Genomic DNA, 24887 nt, shown 5'->3' with positions numbered 1-24887 from the left:
CCCCCCAACCCTCTGGGGCCCTTCTCCCACCCTTCCTCCCACCCCCCACCAAGGCTCAGACTGCTCCCACTTGGGGGGGGGCATTTCATGGCCTCCCCAAGTAGGTGCTCTTTTCTCTACCACTGACAGCTGGAGGAGGCTTGTCTTGCCAGGGGTGGCATTTTGCATGCAAAATGCCCCCCAACCCTCTGGGGCCCTTCTCCCACCCTTCCTCCCACCCCCCACCAAGGCTCAGACTGCTCCCACTTGGGGGGGGCATTTCATGGCCTCCCCAAGTAGGTGCTCTTTTCTCTACCACTGACAGCTGGGGGAGTCTTGTCTTGCCAGGGGTGGCATTTTGCATGCAAAATGCCCCCCCAGCCCTCAGGGGCCCTTCTCCCACTCCTCCTCCCACCCCCCACCAAGGCTCAGCCTGCTTCCACTTGGGGGGGGCATTTCATGGCCTCCCCAAGTAGGTCCTCTCAGCCCCTAAAGTCCACCCCTTACAGCCCCACACAAACCCAATTCCCCCCCAGCTGCCACACACAGACCCAAATTCCCACATTAGCCCCTCACAGACCCAAATCCACCCCCACCTGCCCCACACCCATAACCCCAGGAACAGGCTGGCAAAGGCCAGCCCTCTCCCTTTGTTCCCTATGCTGGGAACTTCTAAACTCTCTTTCCCTGGGCAATTCTGCACAGCCCAGGGGTGCCACAATGGTGGGCACACTTCTGAGTGCCAGCTGGTCCCTGTGAAAGCACCTGAACCACAGACACCCTCCCTCAAATTCCCCTACCACCTACAGAGATGGCTGGCCAGCCAGCCCCATTGTTCCCTATGATGGGAACCAACTGCACAACAAAGAATAAAACACGAACAACACAAAATAAAGTTTTTAAAAAATTATTTTCTCCCTTTCAAAGTACAAGTAGGCAAAGCATTATGACACATTACACCAGCAGTCCCCCACACAGAAAAATTAACACAACTCACTTAACATCAGAGAATCACAAAACACGATTCCTGTCAAAAACACTTTATTTCTTGAACAGCTTTAGGTTACACAGCAGGGGGGCACACCAAAGGGCATGGCAGCAGTATCTTACACAAAAATAACACAACTCACTTAACATCAGAGAATCACAAAAGCACAATTCCTGTCAAAAACACTTTATTTCTTGAACAGCTTTAGGATACACAGCAGGGGAGCACACCAAAGGGCATGATAGAAGTGTACTACACAAAATAATACAACCCACTTCACCGTTTTTGACAGCAGTTGTATTTGTGTGATTCTCTGATGTGAAGTGAGTTGTGTTATTTTTATGTAGTACACTGCTTTCATGCCCTGTTGTGCCTTCCTACTGTGTAACCTAAAGCAGTTAAGGAAATAAAGTGCTTTTGACAGCAATATTGTGGGGTGATTCTCTGATGTTAAGTGAGTTGTGTTATTTTTGTGTAAGATACTGCTGCCATGCCCTTTGGTGCGGCCCCCTGCTGTGTATCCTAAAGCTGTTCAAGAAATAAAGTGTTTTAAAGTGGTGGGGGGTGGGAGGAGGGGTGGGAGAAGGGCCCCTGAGGGCTGGGGGGCATTTTGCATGCAAAATGCCTCCCCTGGCAAGACAAGCCTCCCCCAGCTGTCAGTGGTAGAGAAAAGAGCACCTACTTGGGGAGGCCATGAAATGCCCCCCCCAAGTGGGAGCAGTCTAAGCCTTGGTGGGGGGTGTGAGGAAGGGTGGGAGAAGGGCCCCTGAGGGCTGGGGGGCATTTTGCATGCAAAATGCCACCCCTGGCAAGACAAGCCTCCCCCGGCTGTCAGTGGTAGAGATTAGAGCACCTACTTGGGGAGGCCATGAAATGCCCCCCCCCAAGTGGGAGCAGGCTGAGCCTTGGTGGGGGGTGAGAGGAAGGGTGGGAGAAGGGCCCCTGAGGGTAAGGGGGCATTTTGCATGCAAAATGCCACCCCTGGCAAAGGAAGCCTGCTTCTTCATTTTTTCCCCATAGGAAATAATGAAGAAGATGAGCAGCAGCATGCTAACAATATGCTGCTCCTTCGCTTTCTTATGGGAGGATAGGGGGACCTGCTTTGGGGGGCCATAACATGGCCCCCCAAAGTCCAATCGGTCTGAAACTTGGGGGGGGGTTTAGAGAGGGGTTAGAGGAAGGTCCCCACCAATTTTGGGCTGATTCGGTGGGAAAATGCCTCCCCCAGACGTCCGGGAAGACGGAGGCATTTTCCCATTGAAAAAGCCGAAAGCCGAAAGCCGAAAGAAAGCCGAAAGAAAGCCGAAAGCCGAAAGCCGAAACGGCTGGCCGTTTCGGCTTTCGGCTTATTCGAAAGAGATTCTTCTTTCGGCTTTCGGGTTTAGCCGAAATTTTTTGGCTTGCACACCCCTATACACGAGGTGAGACTTGGGGCCAAGCTACACATGACGAATGACACTTGAACGGCAAGTGGATTGAGTGGAGGGCAAGTGAACAGGGAGAAATACACTTGCCATTGAAGTGTCATTCGTCATGTGTAGCTTGGCCCTCGGTTACTTATTTCCATCCACGGCCCCTCCTTGTCCACCTCCATCTCTTTCCCTGGGTCTACGCTTTCCCAGGACCCTCACTGCCATAGAGCCATTTCCCAAGTAACCCTCTCTCCCCCTTTGAATCTTCCACATGGCTAGCACCTTCCAAAATTTTTTCATCTTCTGTTCTTCGGTCTAATTTGGGTGAGAAAGAAACCCAGACGTCAAAGCAGCAGCGTCCAAGAATACGCCCCCTGTGTAAAACAAAACAAAACAAAACAAAACAAGGAGAGTATTAAAAAGTATAACCTTAAATTCAATATAGAATGTCAGCATTACATGATTTATAACATGCTAAACAATAACAAGCAAAACAGAACAAGGAGTCCCTGTAGAAGGCCATTTAAGAGGGCAATGCTTACTTTTGCACAGTTCACAGTTATTTTACTCATTTTCTTTTTTTTTACGCAAAGGAAAGAAAATGCCGCATCTACCATGTTGGTTCCCACTTTTTGCAGAAGTACTTAGAGCCCTCCTCCCACCCCCGGTTCTCTTCCATTTTCTAGAAAGGAAGTAAGCCATCCTTTCTACAATGGAAAAACATATGGAGCAGATAAACCCAGCATGGATACCTTCCACAAGAACAAACTGTTCAAGAATAGGCAAGGTATACTCCTTTATAAAGAAGAGTCCATACTTCTGGGCCCACTTGACTTCTAACACACCCCTCAGGAAAAATGATGGAGGCATTACTGTACCAAACACATTAAACCAAACACAACTCTTGGTGTGAACTCTGATCTCCTTTGACAAATAGAATTCAAAGTTCTCACAATTAATAATGGCATACTTTGTAAACTGCTCTGAGTGGGCATTAAATTGTCCTGAAGGGCAGTATATAAGTCGAATATTATTGTTATTATTAATTTTCACTAGGACTCTATGCTAATTCCCTAGACACCCCACTTCCTTCCTTGAGACACCAGGACTTCTAGCTCCTAAGCTAGTCTGATCTCAAATGCAGACACCCTATTCCTCATCACTGAGAACTCTAGTCCTGGCTCCAGGGCTTTTTTTCAGCTGAAACGCAGTGGAATGGAGTTCCAGCACCTCTTGAAAATGTTCACATGGCTGGTGGCCCCGTGTGCTGGAGCGGCGTAGAGGGCAATCTAAACTCTCTGTCTGGAGATCAGGGGGCAGGTCCATCAGCCATGTGACCATTTTTGCCAAGGGCGATTTAAACTTTAACCCCCTCCCCTTGTTCCAGCTGACCCAAAGTGACATCATTGTGCGGTCCTGGGAGCGCGCATGCACATGTGGTACCAGGGGTACCACCTCCCGCCAGGAGTTGATCCCTGTGCTGGCAACCTACTGAGTTCCACCACCTCTTTTCCCAGAAAAAAAGCCCTGCCTGGCTCCCAGTGCTCCTTATGTGCCACCCTCTAGGGCCGAAGAACATTGACACCAGAAGTGTAACAGAGGTGGTAACTCACGCCTGAGATTCCAGAGTGATGACAGTCAAAACGGGACGGTGCTTCATGCACCAAATACAGTCATTTGTGCACATGAATTTGTACAAGATGGTGGTGTATGCTGACCCTTCCTGCAGAGCAGAGAGAGAATGACACAGAGAAACAAGGCAATCTCCTCCCTCACGAAAGCTTCAGGGGTAGAGGTAATGAATAGGGGTGTGCAAGGAAAAAACTTTCGGCTTTCTTGTTTCGGGATTACCCGAAACAAGATTGTCTACCGTTAAAGCCGAAAGCCGAAACAAGAATCTCTTTCGGGATTCGGGATTCGGGATTCTTTCGGCATTATTTCGGCATTCTTTCGGGTTTTTTTTTTGGGAAAATGCCTCCGTCTTTCAGGACGCCTGGAGGAGGCATTTTCCCCCCTAATAAGCCCAAAATTGGTGGGGACCTTCCTCTAACCCTTCTCTAACAACCACCCAAGTTTCAGACAGATTGGACTTTGGGGGGCCATGTTATGGCCCCCCAAAGCAGGTCCCCCCATCCTCCCATAAGAAAGCGAAGGAGCAGCATATTGTTAGCATGCTGCTGCTGATCTTTCTTCATTATTTCCTATGGGGAAAAAATGAAGAGGCAGGCTTCCTTTGCCAGGGGTGGCATTTTGCATGCAAAATGCCCCCCAGCCCTCAGGGGCCCTTCTCCCACCCCTCCTCCCACCCCCCACCAAGGCTCAGCCTGCTCCCACTTGGGGGGGGCCATTTCATGGCCTCCCCAAGTAGGTGCTCTAATCTCTACCACTGACAGCTGGGGGAGGCTTGTGTTGCCAGGGGTGGCATTTTGCATGCAAAATGCCCCCCAACCCTCTGGGGCCCTTCTCCCACCCCTCCTCCCACCCCCCACCAAGGCTCAGCCTGCTCCCACTTGGGGGGGCATTTCATGGCCTCCCCAAGTAGATGCTCTGCTCTCATCTCTACCACTGACAGCTGGGGGAGGCTTGTGTTGCCAGGGGTGGCATTTTGCATGCAAAATGCCCCCCAGCCCTCTGGGGCCCTTCTCCCACCCTTCCTCCCACCCCCCACCAAGGCTCAGACTGCTCCCACTTGGGGGGGCCATTTCATGGCTTCCCCAAGTAGGTCCTCTCAGCCCCTAAAGTCCACCCCTTACAGCCCCACACAAACCCAATTCCCCCCCCAGCTGCCACACACAGACCCAAATCCCCACATTAGCCCCTCACAGACCCAAATCCACCCCCACCTGCCCTACACCCATAACCCCAGGAACAGGCTGGCAAAGGCCAGCCCTCTCCCTTTGTTCCCTATGCTGGGAACTTCTAAACTCTCTTTCCCTGGGCAATTCTGCACAGCCCAGGGGTGCCACAATGGTGGACACACTTCTGAGTGCCAGCTGGTCCCTGTGAAAGAGCACCTGAACCACAGACACCCTCCCTCAAATTCCCCCACCACCTACAGAGATGGCTGGCCAGCCAGCCCCATTGTTCCCTATGATGGGAACCAACTGCACAACAAAGAATAAAACAAGAACAACACAAAATAAAGTTTTAAAAAAATTATATTCTCCCTTCCAAAGTACAAGTAGGCAAAGCATTATGACACATTACACCAGCAGTCCCCCACACAGAAAAATTAAAACAAAACTCACTTAACATCAGAGAATCACAAAGCATGATTCCTGTCAAAAACACTTTATTTCTTGAACAGCTTTAGGTTACACAGCAGGGGGGAACACCAAAGGGCATGGCAGCACTATCTTACACAAAAATAACACAACTCGCTTCACATTAAAGAATCACCCCAAAAAATTGCTGTCAAAAGCACTTTATTTCTGTAACTGCTTTAGGAAGGCACCACAGAGCAGGAAAGCAGTGTACTACACAAAAATAACACAACTCACTTCACATCAGAGAATCACACAAACACAATTGCTGTCAAAAACGATGAAGTGGGTTGTATTATTTTTTGCAGTACATTGCTATCATGCCCTGTTGTGCCCTCCTACTGTGTAACCTAAAGCTGTTCAAGAAATAAAGTGTTTTTGCCAGGAATTGTGTTTTTGTGATTCTCTGATGTTAAGTGAGTTGTGTTATTTTTGTGTAAGATAGTGCTGCCATGCCCTTTGGTGTTCCCCCCTGCTGTGTAACCTAAAGCTGTTCAAGAAATAAAGTGTTTTTAACAGGAATTGTGCTTTGTGATTCTCTGATGTTAAGTGAGTTGTGTTATTTTTGTGTAAGATAGTGCTGCCATGCCCTTTGGTGTTCCCCCCTGCTGTGTAACCTAAAGCTGTTCAAGAAATAAAGTGTTTTTGACAGGAATCATGCTTTGTGATTCTCTGATGTTAAGTGAGTTTTGTTTTAATTTTTCTGTGTGGGGGACTGCTGGTGTAATGTGTCATAATGCTTTGCCTACTTGTACTTTGGAAGGGAGAAAATAATTTTTTTAAAACTTTATTTTGTGTTGTTCTTGTTTTATTCTTTGTTGTGCAGTTGGTTCCCATCATAGGGAACAATGGGGCTGGCTGGCCAGCCATCTCTGTAGGTGGTGGGGGAATTTGAGGGAGGGTGTCTGTGGTTCAGGTGCTCTTTCACAGGGACCAGCTGGCACTCAGAAGTGTGCCCACCATTGTGGCACCCCTGGGCTGTGCAGAATTGCCCAGGGAAAGAGAGTTTAGAAGTTCCCAGCATAGGGAACAAAGGGAGAGGGCTGGCCTTTGCCAGCCTGTTCCTGGGGTTATGGGTGTGGGGCAGGTGGGGGTGGATTTGGGTCTGTGAGGGGCTAATGTGGGGATTTGGGTCTGTGTGTGGCAGCTGGGGGGGAATTGGGTTTGTGTGGGGCTGTAAGGGGTGGACTTTAGGGGCTGAGAGGACCTACTTGGGGAGGCCATGAAATGGCCCCCCCAAGTGGGAGCAGTCTGAGCCTTGGTGGGGGGTGGGAGGAAGGGTGGGAGAAGGGCCCCAGAGGGCTGGGGGGCATTTTGCATGCAAAATGCCACCCCTGGCAACACAAGCCTCCCCCAGCTGTCAGTGGTAGAGATGAGAGCAGAGCATCTACTTGGGGAGGCCATGAAATGCCCCCCCAAGTGGGAGCAGGCTGAGCCTTGGTGGGGGGTGGGAGGAGGGGTGGGAGAAGGGCCCCAGAGGGTTGGGGGGCATTTTGCATGCAAAATGCCACCCCTGGCAACACAAGCCTCCCCCAGCTGTCAGTGGTAGAGATTAGAGCACCTACTTGGGGAGGCCATGAAATGGCCCCCCCCAAGTGGAAGCAGGCTGAGCCTTGGTGGGGGGTGGGAGGAGGGGTGGGAGAAGGGCCCCTGAGGGCTGGGGGGCATTTTGCATGCAAAATGCCACCCCTGGCAAAGGAAGCCTGCCTCTTCATTTTTTCCCCATAGGAAATAATGAAGAAAGATCAGCAGCAGCATGCTAACAATATGCTGCTCCTTCGCTTTCTTATGGGAGGATGGGGGGACCTGCTTTGGGGGGCCATAACATGGCCCCCCAAAGTCCAATCTGCCTGAAACTTGGGTGGTTGTTAGAGAAGGGTTAGAGGAAGGTCCCCACCAATTTTGGGCTTATTCGGTGGGAAAATGCCTCCTCCAGACGTCCTGGAAGACGGAGGCATTTTCCCATAGAAAAGCTGAAAGAAAGCCGAAAGAATCCCGAAACGTTTCGGCTTTTTTCTTTCGGCTACCCGAAACGTTTCGGCATTCCCCGAAACGTTTCGGCATTCCCCGAAAGAAGCCGAAACACTTTTGTTTCGGCATTCTTTCGGCATTCTGAATGCCGAAACGCACATCCCTAGTAATGAATAATAAAAACATGAGCTCTGAAGAAAAATATCATGTAGAGACAAAGGAGAGCAATGAGCTTGTAAATTCTTGGTACGAAGGAGGGCAGATAGTCGATGGTTCTTTGGAGGCTGGGAACGGTGGGATGAGAAGAAATGTAGTAAAGAATCAGAGAACATGGTGATTGGTTACCAAGCTACAGGTCTGGCCTGGAGATCTCCCAGAATTACAACTGATCTCCAGACTACAAAGATTAGTTCCTATAGAAAAAGTGACTGCTTTGGGTGGTGGATTCTATGGTATTATATCCCGCTGAGGTCCCTCCCTAAACCCTGCCCTTCCCTGATTCCACCCCAAATCTCCAGGAATTTCCCAATCCAGATTTTATTGTTGTTATTATTGTTGTTATTGTATGAACTTATAGTCCACCTTCCTCACTGAGATCCAAGGCAGATTACACCGTGCAAGTGGAATACAATATAACTGACAGCTACATGATGTATTTTAAAAAGTGGCAAAGCAGCTTTTAAACTAATTCCAGGGGGGAAACCAACGGGAGCTGGCGAGCCTATGTTTTGGGACAACTCAGTTCCAAGAGATGATAGTGTAAACTCTCAGGGTAATACTGGCAGGAGAGCAATAAAACTTGAAAGTGAGGATAGGAGAGGGCCATGTGCAGAGGCAAAGGAGCCAAGGGAGGAGAGGGTTGTTGGACAGGGAAACATGTTGTAGGTTTTTGTATGCCAGTGCAGGAAGCCTCTGAGCCAAGATGGAGAGAAGGAATGTTTGGTGTCAAATGACAATTTAGATATAACGAGTGGCTAAAAAACAGGGCGGAATGGGGAATAATTAATCAATACACAACAACTGTGAACAAACTTCCCCCCAATTTCCCTATTCCCCATCATGCCAATCCCCTCAACGAGAGCTATCGTCATCCCCACCTCAGGCCTTTCATAAGGGACGGTGACGCTGTGGTGCTCTGTTTCCCGGTCAGAGAAGTATCGGGCATTTTGATTCCCTTCCACCTTTATCAGGGGCTCAGAGGGAGCCACATCTGCCAAAAGACATAACAGGGGAGGGGAGAAGAGTTTTTAAGGAAGACCGCTTAAAGAAGTGAGTTGGTATTTGGAGGGCTTTGGACCAGTCAGATGGCAGCTTAAGGACCAAATTTCGGGCTTATGGATGAGCACTGGAATATTTTATTTATTTACTTCATTTATACCACACCTTTCTCTCCAATGGAAACCCAAAGTGACTTACATCATTCTCTTCCCCTCCATTTTATCATCACAACAACTCTGAGAGGTAGGTTAGGCTGAGAGAGAATGACTAGCCCATGTTCCCCCAACAAACTTCCATGGCAGAATGGGGATCTGAGCCTGCGTCTCCTAGTCAGGGCTCATTTCGAGGGGAAACGCACAGGAACGCAGTTCCAGCAGTTCCCCAAAGAGGTCACATGACAGGTAGCCCCGCCCACCTGACTCTCGGCCATTTGGGGCCCGTTTTGGCCTGGATTGGGCCTGAAATGGCCCAGATAGGGCCTCTGACGGGTGGTGAATCACTCTCCCACTCAGCAGCGGCCTGATCATGACCATTTTGGGCCCCTTTTTGGCCATTTTGGGCCCAAATTTCGCCCTGAATGGCCAGGATTGGGTCCAAAACAGCCAGGATAGGTGATGTCAGGGGGTGTGGCATTTGCAAATCAGTTATGCTAATGACACACTTCTGGTGATGTCAAAGGGCGTGGCATATGCTAATAAATTGTGCTAATAAGTTGTGCTAATAAGTCATGCTAATGAGTTCCTCCAGCTCTTTTTCTACGAAATGATCCCTGCCTCTAACCACTATACAACACTAAAAGAGAGAAGACCCAGAGATCACAGAGAGTGCCTTCCCTTCACTAACAGTAACCACAACTAACCCAGCCAGCATACACATCAGGTTAGAACACAATAATCTCTCTCAATCTCTTTTCCCTTCCTCTCCCTCCCCACCCCCATCCTTTATAAAATACGTTTTTTTCTGAAGGTCATTGGCACAGTCATCTTCTGTAGGCATGACAGTGTGTGTTGTGGGGGATGGGCATCAAAATTTGCTCCTCCCTTTTTGTGGCACACATTAAAGCAGCCTACAGATCACTTGGTGTGAGAGGGTGGTCTTGTGGTTGGGATGGGAAGGAATGAATTGAATAAACTTCCACCCTCTTCTAATATATCAGGGCCCAGGAGTCCCCAACCTCTCTGAGGGCCAGGCTACAAGTGACAAATGACACAGGTTGGACACTTGTCAGCGTCCCTCAAGTTTTGATGTGAAATGTAGGTGTCCTGGTTTTACAGCTTGGCTCTCTGACTGCTCTGCAATGAACTTTTCAACTGCACTTGTCCAACCTTCCACCAAGCTGCCTACATTTCCCATCAAAACTTGAGGGAAGCTGACAATATGTCCAACCTGTGTCATTCGTCACTTGTAGCCTGGCCGTGAGTCTGCAGGTCCCATTAGAATTCTGACATAGGCTGGTGGGTGCAACCACAAAATGGCTGCTGTATGACATGGAACTATCCACAGAATGTCAGGGAGTGAGTTAAGCATAACTCTAATAGGCTCTTCAGCATTTCAGGCAGAAGATCTGTTTAACAGGATGGCTTTTTAAATTAACATATTTTTAAAAAACATTTTCTCGTCTTTACACACAGGTTATCTTCAGTCACTTGGTGGAGATCCTTGTGCTGTGCTGCTGCTAAAGCATTTTTTTTTAAACCTGCTTAACAATGAGAAGCCCTCCTGGCCAAAAGCCCAGTCTGTCCTCTTCCACTTTTTAAAAACACTTGGCAGGCACCAGGAAAGGTGTTGGAAGGTGCCACAGCACCCAAAGACACTACATTGGGGAACCTCAGTTTAGTTTATAAAATATAATGCAGACTACGCAGGTGCCTTTCTGTCTCCATTGGGAGTGGGATGGGCTTCCAGGCTCAAACTTGCCCCTGCTCTTTGTTCAGAAATTAAGTCTAGACACACACCTCAGAACACAGTTCTCAGAACTCTATCCTGCTCTGATCCGTTCTGGTCACAAGAAAAGGCCGACCGGCTGTTATGCTCACCGCTTTTTCTGTGTGGTGGTATCTCTTGGGAGCAGCATTTCACCACCTCAGCTGCATACTCAGACAGCTTGTACACAGCCGTGGCACGGACGATGGAGTTGTGAGGTGGAGGGACGGACACCTTCATGAGGACAGGGCAAGGCATGCCTTTTTCACAAAACAGCTTGTTAAGAATCTGTGAGTACTGAGTTCAGGAGCAGGGAATGAGAGAAAAAGGAAGAGAAAGGTCATTACTGCTGTTGCATGTCTCACGGATGAATTCTAGCGACTTCCCAGAGAACCCAATTCTCACGCTCACGCCAATCTGTGTGAACTCAGGAACCCCATTAGACAGACCTTTACTCTTCCTCCCTCCACCTGAGCTTTCTCACAAATCTCCATGCCCTCTCCTTAGGGTTCCCAGGTGCCTGCCGGTGGCAGGCAAACTCCTGGGAATTTGCACCCTTGCCCGACGATCTGTCAGCAATCAGCAGAAGGTGACAAGCCCCCGGGAGGTCTCACCTCTCAAGAGGCGCAACAATGTCACTTGTGGAAGTGACATCATCGCACCAGCTGAGGGAGCACTCCTGTGCTTTGTTTGGGGCCGATTTGGGCCCCAAATGGATCAAATCAGCCCCACACAGCATGGAAGCACTCCCGTGGCTGGTGTGACGACATCGCTTCTGGGAGTGACGTCATTGCACATGCGCTGGAGCACACATGCAAAGACAAACACAGTGCCAGCAGGAGGTAAGCTCCAGGTCCCCCCTCCCACCGGGGGACCTAACTCTCCCATATCACCTACTATTATGCTGGCCAGCAGCTACTTCCCCCTCCCCCTCCTGCATCACCAGGAAATATTTTCTGGTGATATGGGAGACTGCGTGCCCGTTTAGGTTGCATGTCTCCTGGGTGAAGTGCATGTGGTCTGGCTGGTTCCCTGTTCTCCACCATGCCACCTAGGTGAGTGGTAACAGGGGGGCAGTGGCTGGGAGATGGGAACTCTTGCCCCCACGAGGGGACTGGTAACCCTAAGTTTGTGTGCGCTGCTGCTGATTCAAAAATTGTCCTGCCTTCATCAAATTACAACCTGCAATGTGAACTACTCACACCATTCGTTCCTCCATCCAAGATGGCTCCCAAGATTCCTGCTACAGATGGCTAAGTTACAGCAGTGAAAGGAATTTGGGGGTTTCTTTTAATAGTTTTTTTTAACCCATCAATGTCCTCTGTTTAGGGTAAAACTATAGCTCTAGCTAAAAGAAAATATACACACACAGTTGTTCATGTCCTCTTCCTTCCTCCCCTCCACTTGGATAAACATACACAAATCAAACCACCATTGTATTATCATGGCAAGTTGTGAATTTGGTGATGCTCTCTTATTGGACTGTTTAGTTTCCCCCCCCCCCCACCGATCCCTTAGGGCCAAAAGACTATGCTGTAGTTTCAGTTTCACTTCCTCTTCTGGTTGTTGGCTGGTTGTTTCTATCGGCAGAGACCAGGAAAGGCCCTGCTTTTGTTCTAATAAAACACTCAATCTTCAGGCATGGTGTGCTTATGGAATTACAACTACAATTTCTCAAGAAGAAAAAGTCCTGCAGGGACTGAGAGATAGATCTTAACAGGTGGACAGTACGGTTGCCAGTCCCTACACACTCCAGCTGGGAGGGGGGCACCTGGCACTTACCTTGTGCTGGCAGCAAGTTCTTCTTTGCACATGCGCTTTACACCTGTGCGATGACATCACCTCTGGAAGTGATGATGTCACTCCGGCCACTGGAGTGCTCCTGAGCTCTGTGCAGGCCCAATTCAGCCCGTTCGGGGCCCAAATCGGGTCAAATTGACCTGCACAATGACATCGCTTCCGGAAATGATGATGTCGCGCTGGCCACCAGAATGCTCCTGCTGTTGGTGCGACGATGTCACTTCCGGGTGTGATGTCATCGTGCTCCTTGGGAGTGCGCACACAGTGCACGTTCCTGGGATGCCTGCCAGTGGCAGGCAGCCTCTGCGACCTTCCCACCTCCCAATGATCACTGGTGGATTGTCAGGAAAGGAGGCAACCCCCTTGGAGTTTGCCCACCACCAGTGGGCAGTGGGCACCTGAGAACTTGAGGACTGGGTAGTACAGGAAGGGGGAGTCCCTGGCTCCAAGCCATTTATGACCTTCAAGATAAGAATGATCACTTTGAATTGTGCCTGGATCACAAGCACAGGGCTGACACAATCTCTTGGTGCATCCTTCAACCATAACCTGGTGGCTGCATTTTGGACCAACTGAAGTTTCTGGGCAGTTTCAAAGGCATCCCCACCTACAATGCATTACAGTAATCAAACCCAGATATGGTCAGAGTACAGATCCTTTTGGCACAAATCATGTTTTGGAAAGAATGGCTGTAGCGAGCATGTCAGCTGAAACTGATAGGGTTGCCAACCTCCAGGTAGAGCCTAGTGATTCCCAGAATTACAATTGGTGTCCAGATGACAGAGATCAGTTCCCTGGGAGGAAGTGGCTGCTTTGGAGGATGGACTCTATAGCATACACAGCTGAGGTCCCTCCCTTCCTCAACCCCCCCTCCTCAGACTCCCCCCCCCCAAATATCCAGGAAATTAATAATCCAGAGTTGGCAACCCTAGCTGATAAAAGTACTATGTGCCATGGAAAGACCTGTGCCTCTGTAGGTCAGGATCCAGTAGCTTCCACAAGCCATGAAACGGCTCCTTCAGGTGGCATGCAACTCCTTATGGACAGGAGGATCTAGGATTTCGTCTGGAGTAAAACTATACATCACGAATGTACAATTCCACAGTGACAAAGTCCATTCAGAAGCCACCTTAAGAGTAACAGATAAAGTTGAAACATGATCTTTGGGTGCTCCCACAATGTTGTAATGCAAGGTCTGGCTCAGAAGCTAGATCTTTCCACCAGTCCCTTCTCTGCATCAATCCCACACAAACCATATCCATACCCTGCAGGTCTCGGGCCTGATTAACTGCAACTCCTGGAGTGCCAACTCAAAACCGTACTCGCCAGCAAAGTTTTCAGTGGAAAGCCCAGTGAAGGATCCAGGGCGGCGGGGAATTGAAGACAGGACACGCAAAATCCCAGTTATCAGTGGCCCCAGCCTGTTCCTCTCTTCCGGGGAGTGCTGCTCTGCCATGGAAATTGGAATTTTAAATCAAACCACCAGATCCAAGGCCTAAGGAAAAAGAAACAAAAATTTGAGAAGTTTCCCACTGAAACCAGAAATGTATATTGTTAAATCTTCCTCCTTCCTCCTCCCCTGCGCACTTAGTTAGGGCATCACTCTTATGATCAGGGCTTTTTTTCAGCCAGAATGCAGTGGAATGGCGTTCCATTCTGGCACCACTTGAAAATGAGGTAGGTGGCTGCACCCCCTGATCTCCAGATAGAGGGGAGTTTAGATTGCCTTCCGCGCCATGGCGTGGAGGGCGATCTAAAGTCCCCTCTGTCTGGAGATCAGAGGGCGGGGCCACCAGCCCTGTGACCATTTTCACCGAGGGCTATTTAAACTTTTAAAAACTCCTCCCCTAGTTCCAGCTGACCCAAAGTGACATCATTGCGCGGTCCTGGGACCGTATGCACGTTTTGCGTGTGCGCATGTGGTACCAGGGGCACTGCCTCCTGCCAGGAATTGCCCCTGTGCTGGCAACCCACTGAGTTCCACCATCTCTTTTCCCAGAAAAAAAGCCCTGCTTATGACCTCTTACTGAGTTTTCTTTATGGGTACGCATTATCCAAATACACAATGCATACACCTTTATTGTGGTCTCCTACCTATAATATACAGGATTCCCTGCCTTGAATGATGCTAAATGCTTCTTTTTTGCTTAAAAAAATAAATCGTATTTATTGATGTATTTGTTAAATCAATGGATTTAAAATAATTATTTTCAGAAAACACTACACCAGAAGTAAGGCAAGAACTATGCCATCATTGTTCTTAAAACATTCCATTGCAGCCTTCATTAGGGTTGCCAACTCTGGCTTGGGAAATTCCTGGAGATTTGAGGGTGGAGGCCACAGAGGGTGAAGTCTGGGGAAGAGAGGTTGCTGAGCAGGGAAGTGATGGCAAAGCGTCTATCTGCCAAAGCTGCCATTTTCTCCATAGAAGGAAGTCTGGAAATCAGCTGAAATTCTGGGAGAACTCCAAGTCCCACCTGAAGGTTGGCAACTCCACCTTCATGCATGACAACTGCAAGACCGAGGCCATAGAATTCTCCGAGATCTGGGGCAAGGTAAGCAAACAGCCAACCTGATTTCTCCTTTTGATCATCTGACTGTAAGAACAGAGTAGTGCTCTACACACAGTATTATTTGTCTTAAAATCAATACACAGAGAGGGAGAGGGTATGAGCTCTAGACCCACCCAAAGCCATCTATTATGATCACTGGTTATAAGCACAGAGTCTAAGCACGTAGGCACAGTCCTGGTGATCAGAAACTCTGCTTTTTCCAACATGCCTGACTGTGTGGAGGGAACCTACACAGACTCTGTGTTTGTGAGTCAGCAATCACATGTAAGCGAGGTATAGAGCCAACATGCCGATGCCCACTCCCTCTATATGCACATTGACTTCAGCATGCATAAATACCGATGCAGGTTGCTCTTGTCACCTGCTTAGCAGCAGCAGCAGGAAAAATTTTGCCTTTGTTGGGGAGTTCCACTCTTGCCACCACCAGGGGCAAAGAAAACTGCAGGTGCAGCAGGCAGGTGGCACTTGGCACCCCCGCACCCGCAAGAACGACTTCAGATTCATTTAGCATCTCTGCTGGCAAGTGGCCTGTCTGTGAAGCCATGGCATTGCATTAAGATTTTAACAAGGAAAATTCTGTTAGGTATAGATACATATATAGAGGGCTAGTGAAGGAGCTGAATCAGCACATGGGGTCAGTGATGGCACTGGATTGGGGAAAAAAACAAGCTGAGACATAAAAAGACAGGTGTACTGTTGGTCACAGGTGTTTAATCCAGGTATGCTGTCTGTTTGATGTGGTTTAGCACTCCCAAGACTTAGATCTGCACTTTGGTTGTAATCTGGGAGATCCAATGCTGGACCGGAATGTTTTCTTGCAGATATGATTGGCCTGCTAGTTGTGTCTGTTCCTGCACAGTAAGGATTGGTCTACAGTTATACACACCCCAAATGATCTCCAGACTAGACTACAGCTCTCCATGGGTTGACTGGAAGTGACTGGGAACTGCAGCTGGCCCAAAATGCAATGGCTAAACTATTTGGAGCAAATTATGACTGTATCAAAACAGCTGCTGGAAAACCGTCAACATGGAAGGATCAAAGTTTAGGCCCAATTTTCCCCATGTGAACCAACTGAACATTTGAGCCATCTTCTGAGTTCTTGTTCCAAATTCCCCCATGGTTAGACTTATGTTGGGTAGCAAGGCAGAGCTCTCTTGATGGCAGGAGTAAGATTATGGAACGCTGTCCCAAGAGAGACTCAAATGTTGTCATTTAGAAGACACAGTTTGAATTGATCTAGGATTTCTTAATGTTTGGCAGGTGTCAGGGATTGATAGTGATTTACAGCCATGCTTTAATAAAAACTTTTAGAGCATATGCTGGTGAAATAGAGATGCAGGTTGCTGCTGCAATACTACAGAGAACATAAATTTTATCAAGATGCAGTTTGAAAGCAATGCAATTACCTACATAGAATGCACAGATACTTTATTTGCATCCGTCTGTCCAGTGTCCACCACAAATAATTACACAGCTGTGTTGAAGATGGATAGTATTTACATCTCCCCACAGAAGCAGGCACAGGACTGGGTGCCATCCTATGATACTGCAAGGGCACTGTCTCCTTATTCCATGGATGTATGAATTAGGTGGCTCAAAAACATTTTTGGGTGCAGTCTCCTCATGCCCTTCTTCTTCATACGCTTAGTAACAGAATCCAAAGGGCCTCCTGGGGACTCCCTAGGCTTTGGACTGGTACAACCACATGACACCTTGTCGAAGTCTGTGTCATGATTGCATGGATGTATGAGCTTGAGGGCCCAAAGCTTATTTTGGCATGCAAATCTATTTAGATGTCATCAATTTGTAGCCGGATTGCAGAGATTTGTATAACTCGGACTCTGTAAAAGGAGGTATACGAATAGAGAATTCGGAACTAGAGCAGACCCTTCTTAAAGAGGATAAGAAAAGAATATCCAAGGTATACCAAGTACTGTTGAAATGGTATACTGAGGATGAGACAGTTAAAACACAAATGGTGAAATGGGCTATAAATTTTAACAAAGAAATAACAATGGAGGCATGGGAATACTTGTGGAAGACTACAATGAAGACAACGACATGTACAAATATCAAAGAGAACATCTACAAAATGATCTATCGTTGGTACATGACACCAAAGAAGATTGCGCTAGGGAATTTGAACATTTCTAATAAATGCTGGAAATGTAGGAAGCATGAGGGCTCCCTCTATCATATGTGGTGGTCGTGTGAGGTAGCCAGGCAGTACTGGGGGGTAATAATAAGAGAAATGAGTGAAATTTTACAATTTCAAATTAATAAGAACCCAGAACTCCTGCTACTGAACTTGGGAATGGAGGGAATTCCAGCCCATCACAGGACGCTGATATTTTACATGACGGCAGCAGCTAGACTTTTGTATGCGCAAAAATGGAAAGTACAAGAAGTGCCAACTATCGAAGATTGGATTTACAAATTGCTGTACATGGCTGAAATGGACAAGATGACAAGAAAACTGAGAAATCTGGACTCAGGGCAGTTTAACACAGATTGGGAGAAGCTGAAACAATATCTGGAGAAGAAATGGGAGGTGGGAGGAAAACTGTGGCAGTTTGAGAACTACTGAAGTATAGTAAAATGTAGAGGGGGGTGACTTTACCGGGGGGAGAAGAGATAAATGTGAATTTATGAGCAGTTAGATTAACAGATTGACATATATATAGATATATATAGGTTAACAAATAGAATATTGATAGAAAATAATTAACTATAAGGATTAAATATAAGGATTGAGTAACCAACAATATTTTCTTTCTTTGATAAGATTTGTATAATGCACCAAACTGAATGTCTGAAGGTATAGACGAGTCAAATTGATTGACTATGTGATGAGAGTTATATAGAATTACTATAAAAAGACAGAATGAGTAATATATAGAGAATAAGTCAAATTGTTTGATTTAAATGTGTAAGGTTTTTATGGTTTATGATATATAGAAATATTTAAAATTGGAAAATGGGATAAATTGTTTATCTAAGATGGAACAAAGACTTACAGTTTGGGTATATAATAAGAAAAATAGTTAAGGATGTACTGCTTAGTATAATGGAGAATATATATTTGTTTTAGATAGAGGAATTTAATAGAAGTAAGGGAAAAGGGACAAAGGGTTGGAAAACTGTTGGAAGTCAACAAAAGGGGGGGAAAGGGAGGGGGTTAGAAATGAAAAATTTGGGGAAAATTGAATGTAAATGAAAAAATAACGGATTCTAACCCAATAAAAATTTTTTCAAAAAAAAAAATTTGTAGCCGGATTGGAGAAAGATGAACCAGGAACTGCAAAAAGAGAAGAGGCAACCCATTTTAGGCTTGTGTACCCAAGCCCAGCTGAATGAAGCCACATTGTGATTTTACCTCTCCAAGAGTGTGAAATGAGAGCGCATGCAAAACAGGAAACCGGATGGTGTGCACTACTCTATTTCCCCCTTATCTCTTTAGGCCACAGAGCCAAGAGAGACTGAGGAATGATCACCCCTCCCTTTGGTTGCTTTAAAGATTGGGGAAGAGGTCAGCGGGTGCAATGCCCACCGAGAACCTCAGTTCAGCCCACCTTCAATTTGGAGGGGGAATTTTTTATGTTTGACATTTCTGAAACAATTTTCTAAATAAATAATGAAAGCTTGTTTTCACAATAGAAAAGTTAAATGGCTGAAAATGGTGGTTTGTGTTCCCCAAAACAATACTGTTCCAAGATCCACTAACATGCCTCTCTCCACTGCTTGGCCCTCCTAAGATTCTATGGCTCAGGGTGGATTTTTCAAAATCACCATTATCTTGATTGTCCTCAAGTGACATTATGGGGGGAAAAGATCTCCTGGTAGCTAATATGAGAAAGATGCAGGTGGGGGAAAGCACAGGAAAGGATAAACAAGTAAGTTAAGAAGGGTGAACAATTTCTGCAAAGGATATTATTTATAAACAGGTAGAAGCTTCCGAACTGAAAGGTAGATTTAAAATCCAATTTATGCACCCCTAATGCTAACAGCCCATAGATACGTTTTATTAAGACAGAGACACTTAGGCCTGGCAACAGAGTTATATGCGTTGAGTTTGGTTTTGAAAGTTTCCTGAAAGCCCCAACTATACTGGAGGAGGGCGAGGATGACCGTTCCCTTCCTGCTGCTTAGCCAACTTAACTGCCACCCTCAACTACTTCTTTTGGGGATTATTTATTCTGTACATTTTACTCACACACACACACACCCCACACACACACTTTCAAGGAACTCAGGGCAACCTGGATCACCCTCTTTTCCACTGTATTCTCACAGGGGGGACAGGTTAGGTTGAGATCCAGAGGAGTTAGCCGTGTTAGTCTGTAGTAGCAAAATCAAAAAGAGTCCAGTAGCACCTTTAAGACTAACCAATTTTATTGTAGAGAATCACAGTTCTCTTCGTCAGATGCATGGAGGGCAAAAAGAGACACTGGTCAGATATAGAGGAGGAGAGGGGGAGACGGGGTAGATGCAAACATCTTCTGATATGCAGATGCAAACAGCTCCTTCTGATGTGGAGATCAGTTTGCTTCTGTAAAGGTTCAGAGGGGATCACAGTTCTCTTTGTCAGATGCATCTGGCGGGGAGAGCTGTGGTTCTCGAAGGCTTGTGCTGCAGTGGAATTGGTTGGTCTTGGAGGTGCTGCTGGACTCTTTTTGATTTTGCTACTACAGACTAACACGGCTAAGTCCTCTGAACTTTTACAGAAGCAAACTGATCTCCACATCAGAAGGAGCTGTTTGCATCTGCATATCAGAAGGAGATGTTTGCATCTACCCCGCCCCCCCTCCTCCTCTATATCTGACCAGTTTCTCTTTTTGCCCTCCATGCATCTGACGAAGAGAACTGTGATTCTCGAAAGCTTATGCTACAATAAAATTGGTTAGTCTTAAAGGTGCTACTGGGCTCTTTTTGAGGTTAGGTTGAGAGAGTGATGGCCCGAGGTCACGCACCTCTCGGTCTTCCAGATCCAACCTCTGTAGTCTCTACCCTTTGCAGAAAGGGAAAACGAGATAGATGCAAAATATCGGTGGTGATTCATTCTCCGCTTTCCTGAACCTGCCTTAACCCGCACAAAAGAAACTAGATGAGGGAAGCTCGTCTTATTTACACAGGGTGCCATCCGAGGCACTCCAATTTGCAATCAGGGGATGCATTTGATAAAGGCAGCTTTGATTTGTGCTCAAAGAAACTCGGCTCCTCTCTTACAATGCCGCTGAGCGCCTGCTGAGCGGAGCCCGTCTCTTTAAGCTCAGCGGGCCTTACTTTCGAGTAGTGCTCAGGGACAGTTGCGCAGCTTTACTAGCATCTGAATTGTTTCAACTGCACAACAAACCCCCCTCCAATAAAGCCCCCCTCCATCTCTGCGACTGGGCATGAAGGGAGACCTCGAACCCCCTCTTCCAAATTCGGCCGCTGCAAAAAGCATTCGGCGGAAGTCAAAACTGCGGTCCTCTTTCCCCCGCGGGGACTCCCGGTTACCGTTCTCAGATCCTGCGGGCCAGATCCCTGAATGTTCTCACTGCCGTCCCCGAAGACGAGCCGAGGCGTCCTCCTCGCAACCGTGGCAGGCGGAGCCTTTGCTCCCCCCACCCCCCTTTATCCCGGATCAACGTCCTTTTATCCCCCCACGGGCGTCAAGACCCCTAACCCACATTCCCGAAGATGGGGGGGGGGAGTTTCCAACCCGTCCTCCCCCGATTTACCTCCAAGGGAGAAACTCTTCCGGCAGCGCCGTCCCTCCCTACCCACCCGTCGCAACAAGTCGGCAGCGGATGCCGAGGCTCCGAGGGCAGAGATCTGCTGCTTCAGAACTCGCGCCGAGCTCCCAGGCACGCCCGTAAGCAAGAGAGGACGGGCGGCTTTTGCAGCCCTCGCTAACCAACTTGACCAAACGCAGAAAGCTGCGGGAAGAAAAGGAAACGTTAAGCCCGTCCCGTCCCTGCCATTTCCAGGTTGGAAAAAGCCAGTTCCGAGCTCCCCTCCTCAAATTCAACTCAATAAGAAGAGCCCAGCTGGATCACAACATGGGCTTGTTTCATACGAATCAGTTGCTCGGGAGGGCCAATCACAGGGCATAGAGGCCAATTCCTCCCCCCCCCACATGCCTTCTGTTCTAGTGCAGCTATTCAGCCACTGACTGCCTCTTAGTGTGAGGTCCCATTCATCACCATGGCTAATAGCTACTGAAGGACCTCTTCTCCGTGCATCTGATCTTCCTTTAAAGCTATGTATGCTAGCGGCCGTCACAAATGTCTGCTAGCCATGAATTCTAGGCTTATGAACTCAGAAGATGCCCCAAATGTTCAGTTGTTTCACATGGAAAAAATTGGGCCTAAACTTTGATCCTTCCATGTTGACAGTTTTCCAGCCGCTGTTTTGATAAGAGTTCTTGTTCCAAATGCCCCCATGGTTGGAGTTATGGTGGGTAGCAAGGCAGAGCTTTCTTGGCGGCAGCAGTAAGATTATGGAACACTGTCCCAAGAGAGACTCAGTCAGCTCAAATGTTATCATTTAGAAGACTCCGTTTGAATTGATCTAGGATTTCTTAATGTTTGGCAGGTGTCAGAGACTGATAGTGATTTACAGCCGTGCTTTAATAAAAACTTTTAGAGCCTTTGCTGGGTTGTTGCTCCTGGACCACACAAAATGAGTACGAGTCAGTTCCTGTAAGTTCTTGAAGTTCATGTAACTTCTATTCTTTGTTAATTTCTCTCAGTGATTCTTAGAGCCAAGCTACAAGTGATGCCTTACACAGGTTGGACACTTGTCAGTTTACCACAAGTTTTGATGGGAAATGTAGGCGTCCTGGTTTTACAGCTTGGCTCTCCATTACAGCTGCAAGAATAGGATGCCTACATTTCCCATCAAAACTTGAGGGAAGCTGACAAGTGTCCAACCTGTGTCAGGCGTCACTTGTAGCTTAGCTCTTAGTTGACTGGGAGGGCAGAGTCAACTACCCTGGTTCCTTTGGAAACCTTAGGGGGAGTGTTCTCATGATCATTACTGTATATATCTTTTGTATAAGTTGTATGAAATTGATGAGATTTCACTTATATGAATTGTATGAAACTGATGAAACGTTTTCCGTGTATTTGAGCACTGGTCACTTTAATACAAGTTTATAGTATGAATTGAAGAGATATTGGAAGGATCTTGTTATTACCCGGGTGGGGTTTCCCGCTTTTTCACAGCGTTACTGTACCGGGTCAGCCTTGTTTGTCAGTGGGTGAGCACGGGCATCCCCCAATGACGGGGGTTCCTGGCAGCAAAGGGGCAAACAAAAGTGCATGCCATGGACCATCACAGTGTATCACAAGGACAAACAGCCCATGCCTCCAACCAGAGGATCTAGCAGTTGGCGCCAGTTAGTTGAGGAAACCTTATTGCAATGCATTTCAATGACATGGACATGGAGCATTTCCAGTAAAACAAAAGTCAAAGAAAGGTAAGGTATGTCTTGTACTTCTGGTGAATGTAGTAGTATGGCAAAGTCATTTTGCAGAAGTCACCTGGAGGCACACTCTCGTAGTAGTGATGGAAAGATCCATCAGAAAACTGGATTCATAAGTAATCAGTAAGTCATGGCTTAAATAAGTTCCTTCAGACTGAAAAATTGCTGTAAGGTAGCAGAAAAGGACTGTTGTAGATTCAGCAGTGCTAAAGTTTAGCAAGCTTCCTGTGTTCTCTTCCTAAGTTCTCAGAAACACAGAAGCTAGTGATGCTTGAGAGCAGAAACCGTACGAGACATCCTGTTTCTTACAAAGATAGGTGTGAAGTCGTTATAGATAACTTAGCCACATGAGCTCACTTTAAGAGCAGAACAAGCTGGTTTAGAACTTGTTTTTCACCAAGTTTAACTGCTTGCTTAGATCATGCGCAGAAAGCTTTAAAAGTATAAGCATAACAGAAAATTCCATTAGGCAGGATGCTAAACAGACATGCGCAAGAATATTGTTTACTTAACTGTATAAAAGTGCAACCTCTGCTAGGATTTTCATGGCAAGAGACTATCAGAGGTGGTTTGCCATTGCCTGGCTCTGCAACCCTGGTCTTTGTTGGAGGTCTTCCATTCAATTACTAACCAAGGCTAACCCTGCTTAGCTTCTGAGATCTGACAAGATCAGGCTCACAGGTCACCATAAGTCAACTCTGACTTGAGAGCACTCTCCACCACCAACTGTATAAAAGTAGCAAGATCCTGCGTTTGGGCAGGTTCAGAGATTTTTCAGATAACTAAGCTCTGCACCTCTGTTTCATGAAATAAAAGCTTTGTACTGTCCCCAGTCTCGATCTTGTGCGATTGATTGGCTTCGCAGGCCCCTTTCGCACTCACGGTTTAAAGTGCCATTTTTAAGCATTTGAAGTGGCTTCGGCTCAGCACCGATCCTTTCACACTTCCCAACAGTTTCGATTTTGCCTCTTGTGGTTCCTTTCAGACCTGCCTCTGTTCAGTTTTGAACTTTTGGAGCATTGCAGTGCACGTCATCGCTGGGTTTTTTAAAACTTTGAGCATGCATAGTAACATTTGTACATCTTCTGACGGACAAGGCCACCCCATGCCCACCCTTCAACCACCCACCCCAACTCCACTCTTTCATAGGGGTAAGGCAGGACCTCAATTTGCACAGCACCTTTTTAAAAAAACTCTGAGAATATGTAGTAACGTTCCTGCATTACTATGTCTTCTGACAGACAAGCCTCCCCCCATGCCGCTCCTTCAACCCCCCACCCCACCCCACCCCACTCTTCCCGGGGTAAGGCAGAAGTTGCCTCCCCAGGGGTAAGGCACAGTAGACTCCTATCCACCCCAGCTCAGCTGAGACGCTCCGAGCCGAGGCTTGGCTGGGGCGACCGCTCTCCTGCTCCGCAGCCAGGTTGCACAGCACGAGAGGCGTCCCAGCCAAGCCCCAGCTCAGACGAGGCAGCTCTCGTGCTCTGCAGCCTGGCGGAGCCTCGCAACGTTAGTTATGAGGGAGGATACTGTGGAAAGAGACTGTGGAACAGAGAAGCCCTCAATTTCCATCTGAGAGTTTATGGAGTGTTTTTTCCCGGAATGTTTAAAAGTCCAACAGTAGCTGTTCAGGACATAACGCAGGGAGAGCAGGAGAGCTAAGCGTTCCATCCCCGAAAGGTTAAAATGATTGAAATCAGAACACACACACGCAATACTGTTATTAGCTCAGGAACGGGAGGGCGGGGGACCAGACATCCCTTCTTTGCCTGTTTATTTCTCCTTCTAGGCCTAGTAAGGAGTCCGTTTCAATTGGTGAAACCATCCAAGAGTAGGAGGGCATAGATGAGAAACCGTTTGGTTTTAATGTTGTTTAATGTTTATATTTTAGGTAAAATGCATTTTATAGTAATTTTATTTATATCTATGTAACTATGAGCCTCGCTACAAGTGACATCTTACACGCGAACGGCACTTGATCATTTTCGCAAGTCTTTCTGGGTACTGAAGTCCCTCTCCCACACCCCTTTTCCTTCTGTTCCTTCCCCTCTCCGTTAGCACGGCTGCCTGAAGAGACGGAGAAAGCCTACGACAGCAGCTTTTGCAAATTGTCTTGCTGGGGGGTGGGGGATGCTCTAGAGAAAGCTGACATGTCAGTGAAGTCCTCCCCTCTCTGTTAGAACTGTTAGGATCGCTGCCTTAAAAGTCAGAGAAAGCCTGCGTTTGCAAATCGTTTCTCTAGCCTGCTCTCAATGATCTTTGGGGGTGGGCAGCTGCAACTTTCTT

The 24887-nt window shown here is 47.4% G+C and overlaps 1 protein-coding gene across 3 annotated transcripts in view; it reads right to left on the bottom strand.

Annotated features, from left to right (window-relative positions):
* Positions 1 to 21079, bottom strand: part of LOC129338333 (uncharacterized) — a 50917-nt gene extending 29838 nt beyond the window's left edge. For 2 of the 3 annotated variants that reach the window (XM_054992465.1, XM_054992466.1), the window contains exons 1-6: positions 20854 to 21079; positions 13819 to 14049; positions 10868 to 11051; positions 8711 to 8823; positions 3993 to 4102; positions 2662 to 2753 (exon numbers count right to left, since the gene is read on the bottom strand). In XM_054992465.1, the coding sequence (XP_054848440.1) occupies positions 2662 to 2753; positions 3993 to 4102; positions 8711 to 8823; positions 10868 to 11051; positions 13819 to 14010 (691 nt within the window). In that variant the 5' untranslated portion in view covers positions 14011 to 14049; positions 20854 to 21079. Of the gene's footprint in view, positions 1 to 2661; positions 2754 to 3992; positions 4103 to 8710; positions 8824 to 10867; positions 11052 to 13818; positions 14050 to 20853 lie in introns of those variants that run through there. The other variant, XM_054992467.1, reaches the window with a different exon arrangement.
* Positions 21080 to 24887: the final 3808 nt, after the last annotated feature.

This window comes from Eublepharis macularius, chromosome 12 (genome assembly GCF_028583425.1).
Source record: "Eublepharis macularius isolate TG4126 chromosome 12, MPM_Emac_v1.0, whole genome shotgun sequence".
Taxonomy (NCBI): domain Eukaryota; kingdom Metazoa; phylum Chordata; class Lepidosauria; order Squamata; family Eublepharidae; genus Eublepharis; species Eublepharis macularius.
Note: the sequence above shows the minus strand (reverse complement) of the source record. Positions and strands in the feature narration are given on the sequence as shown.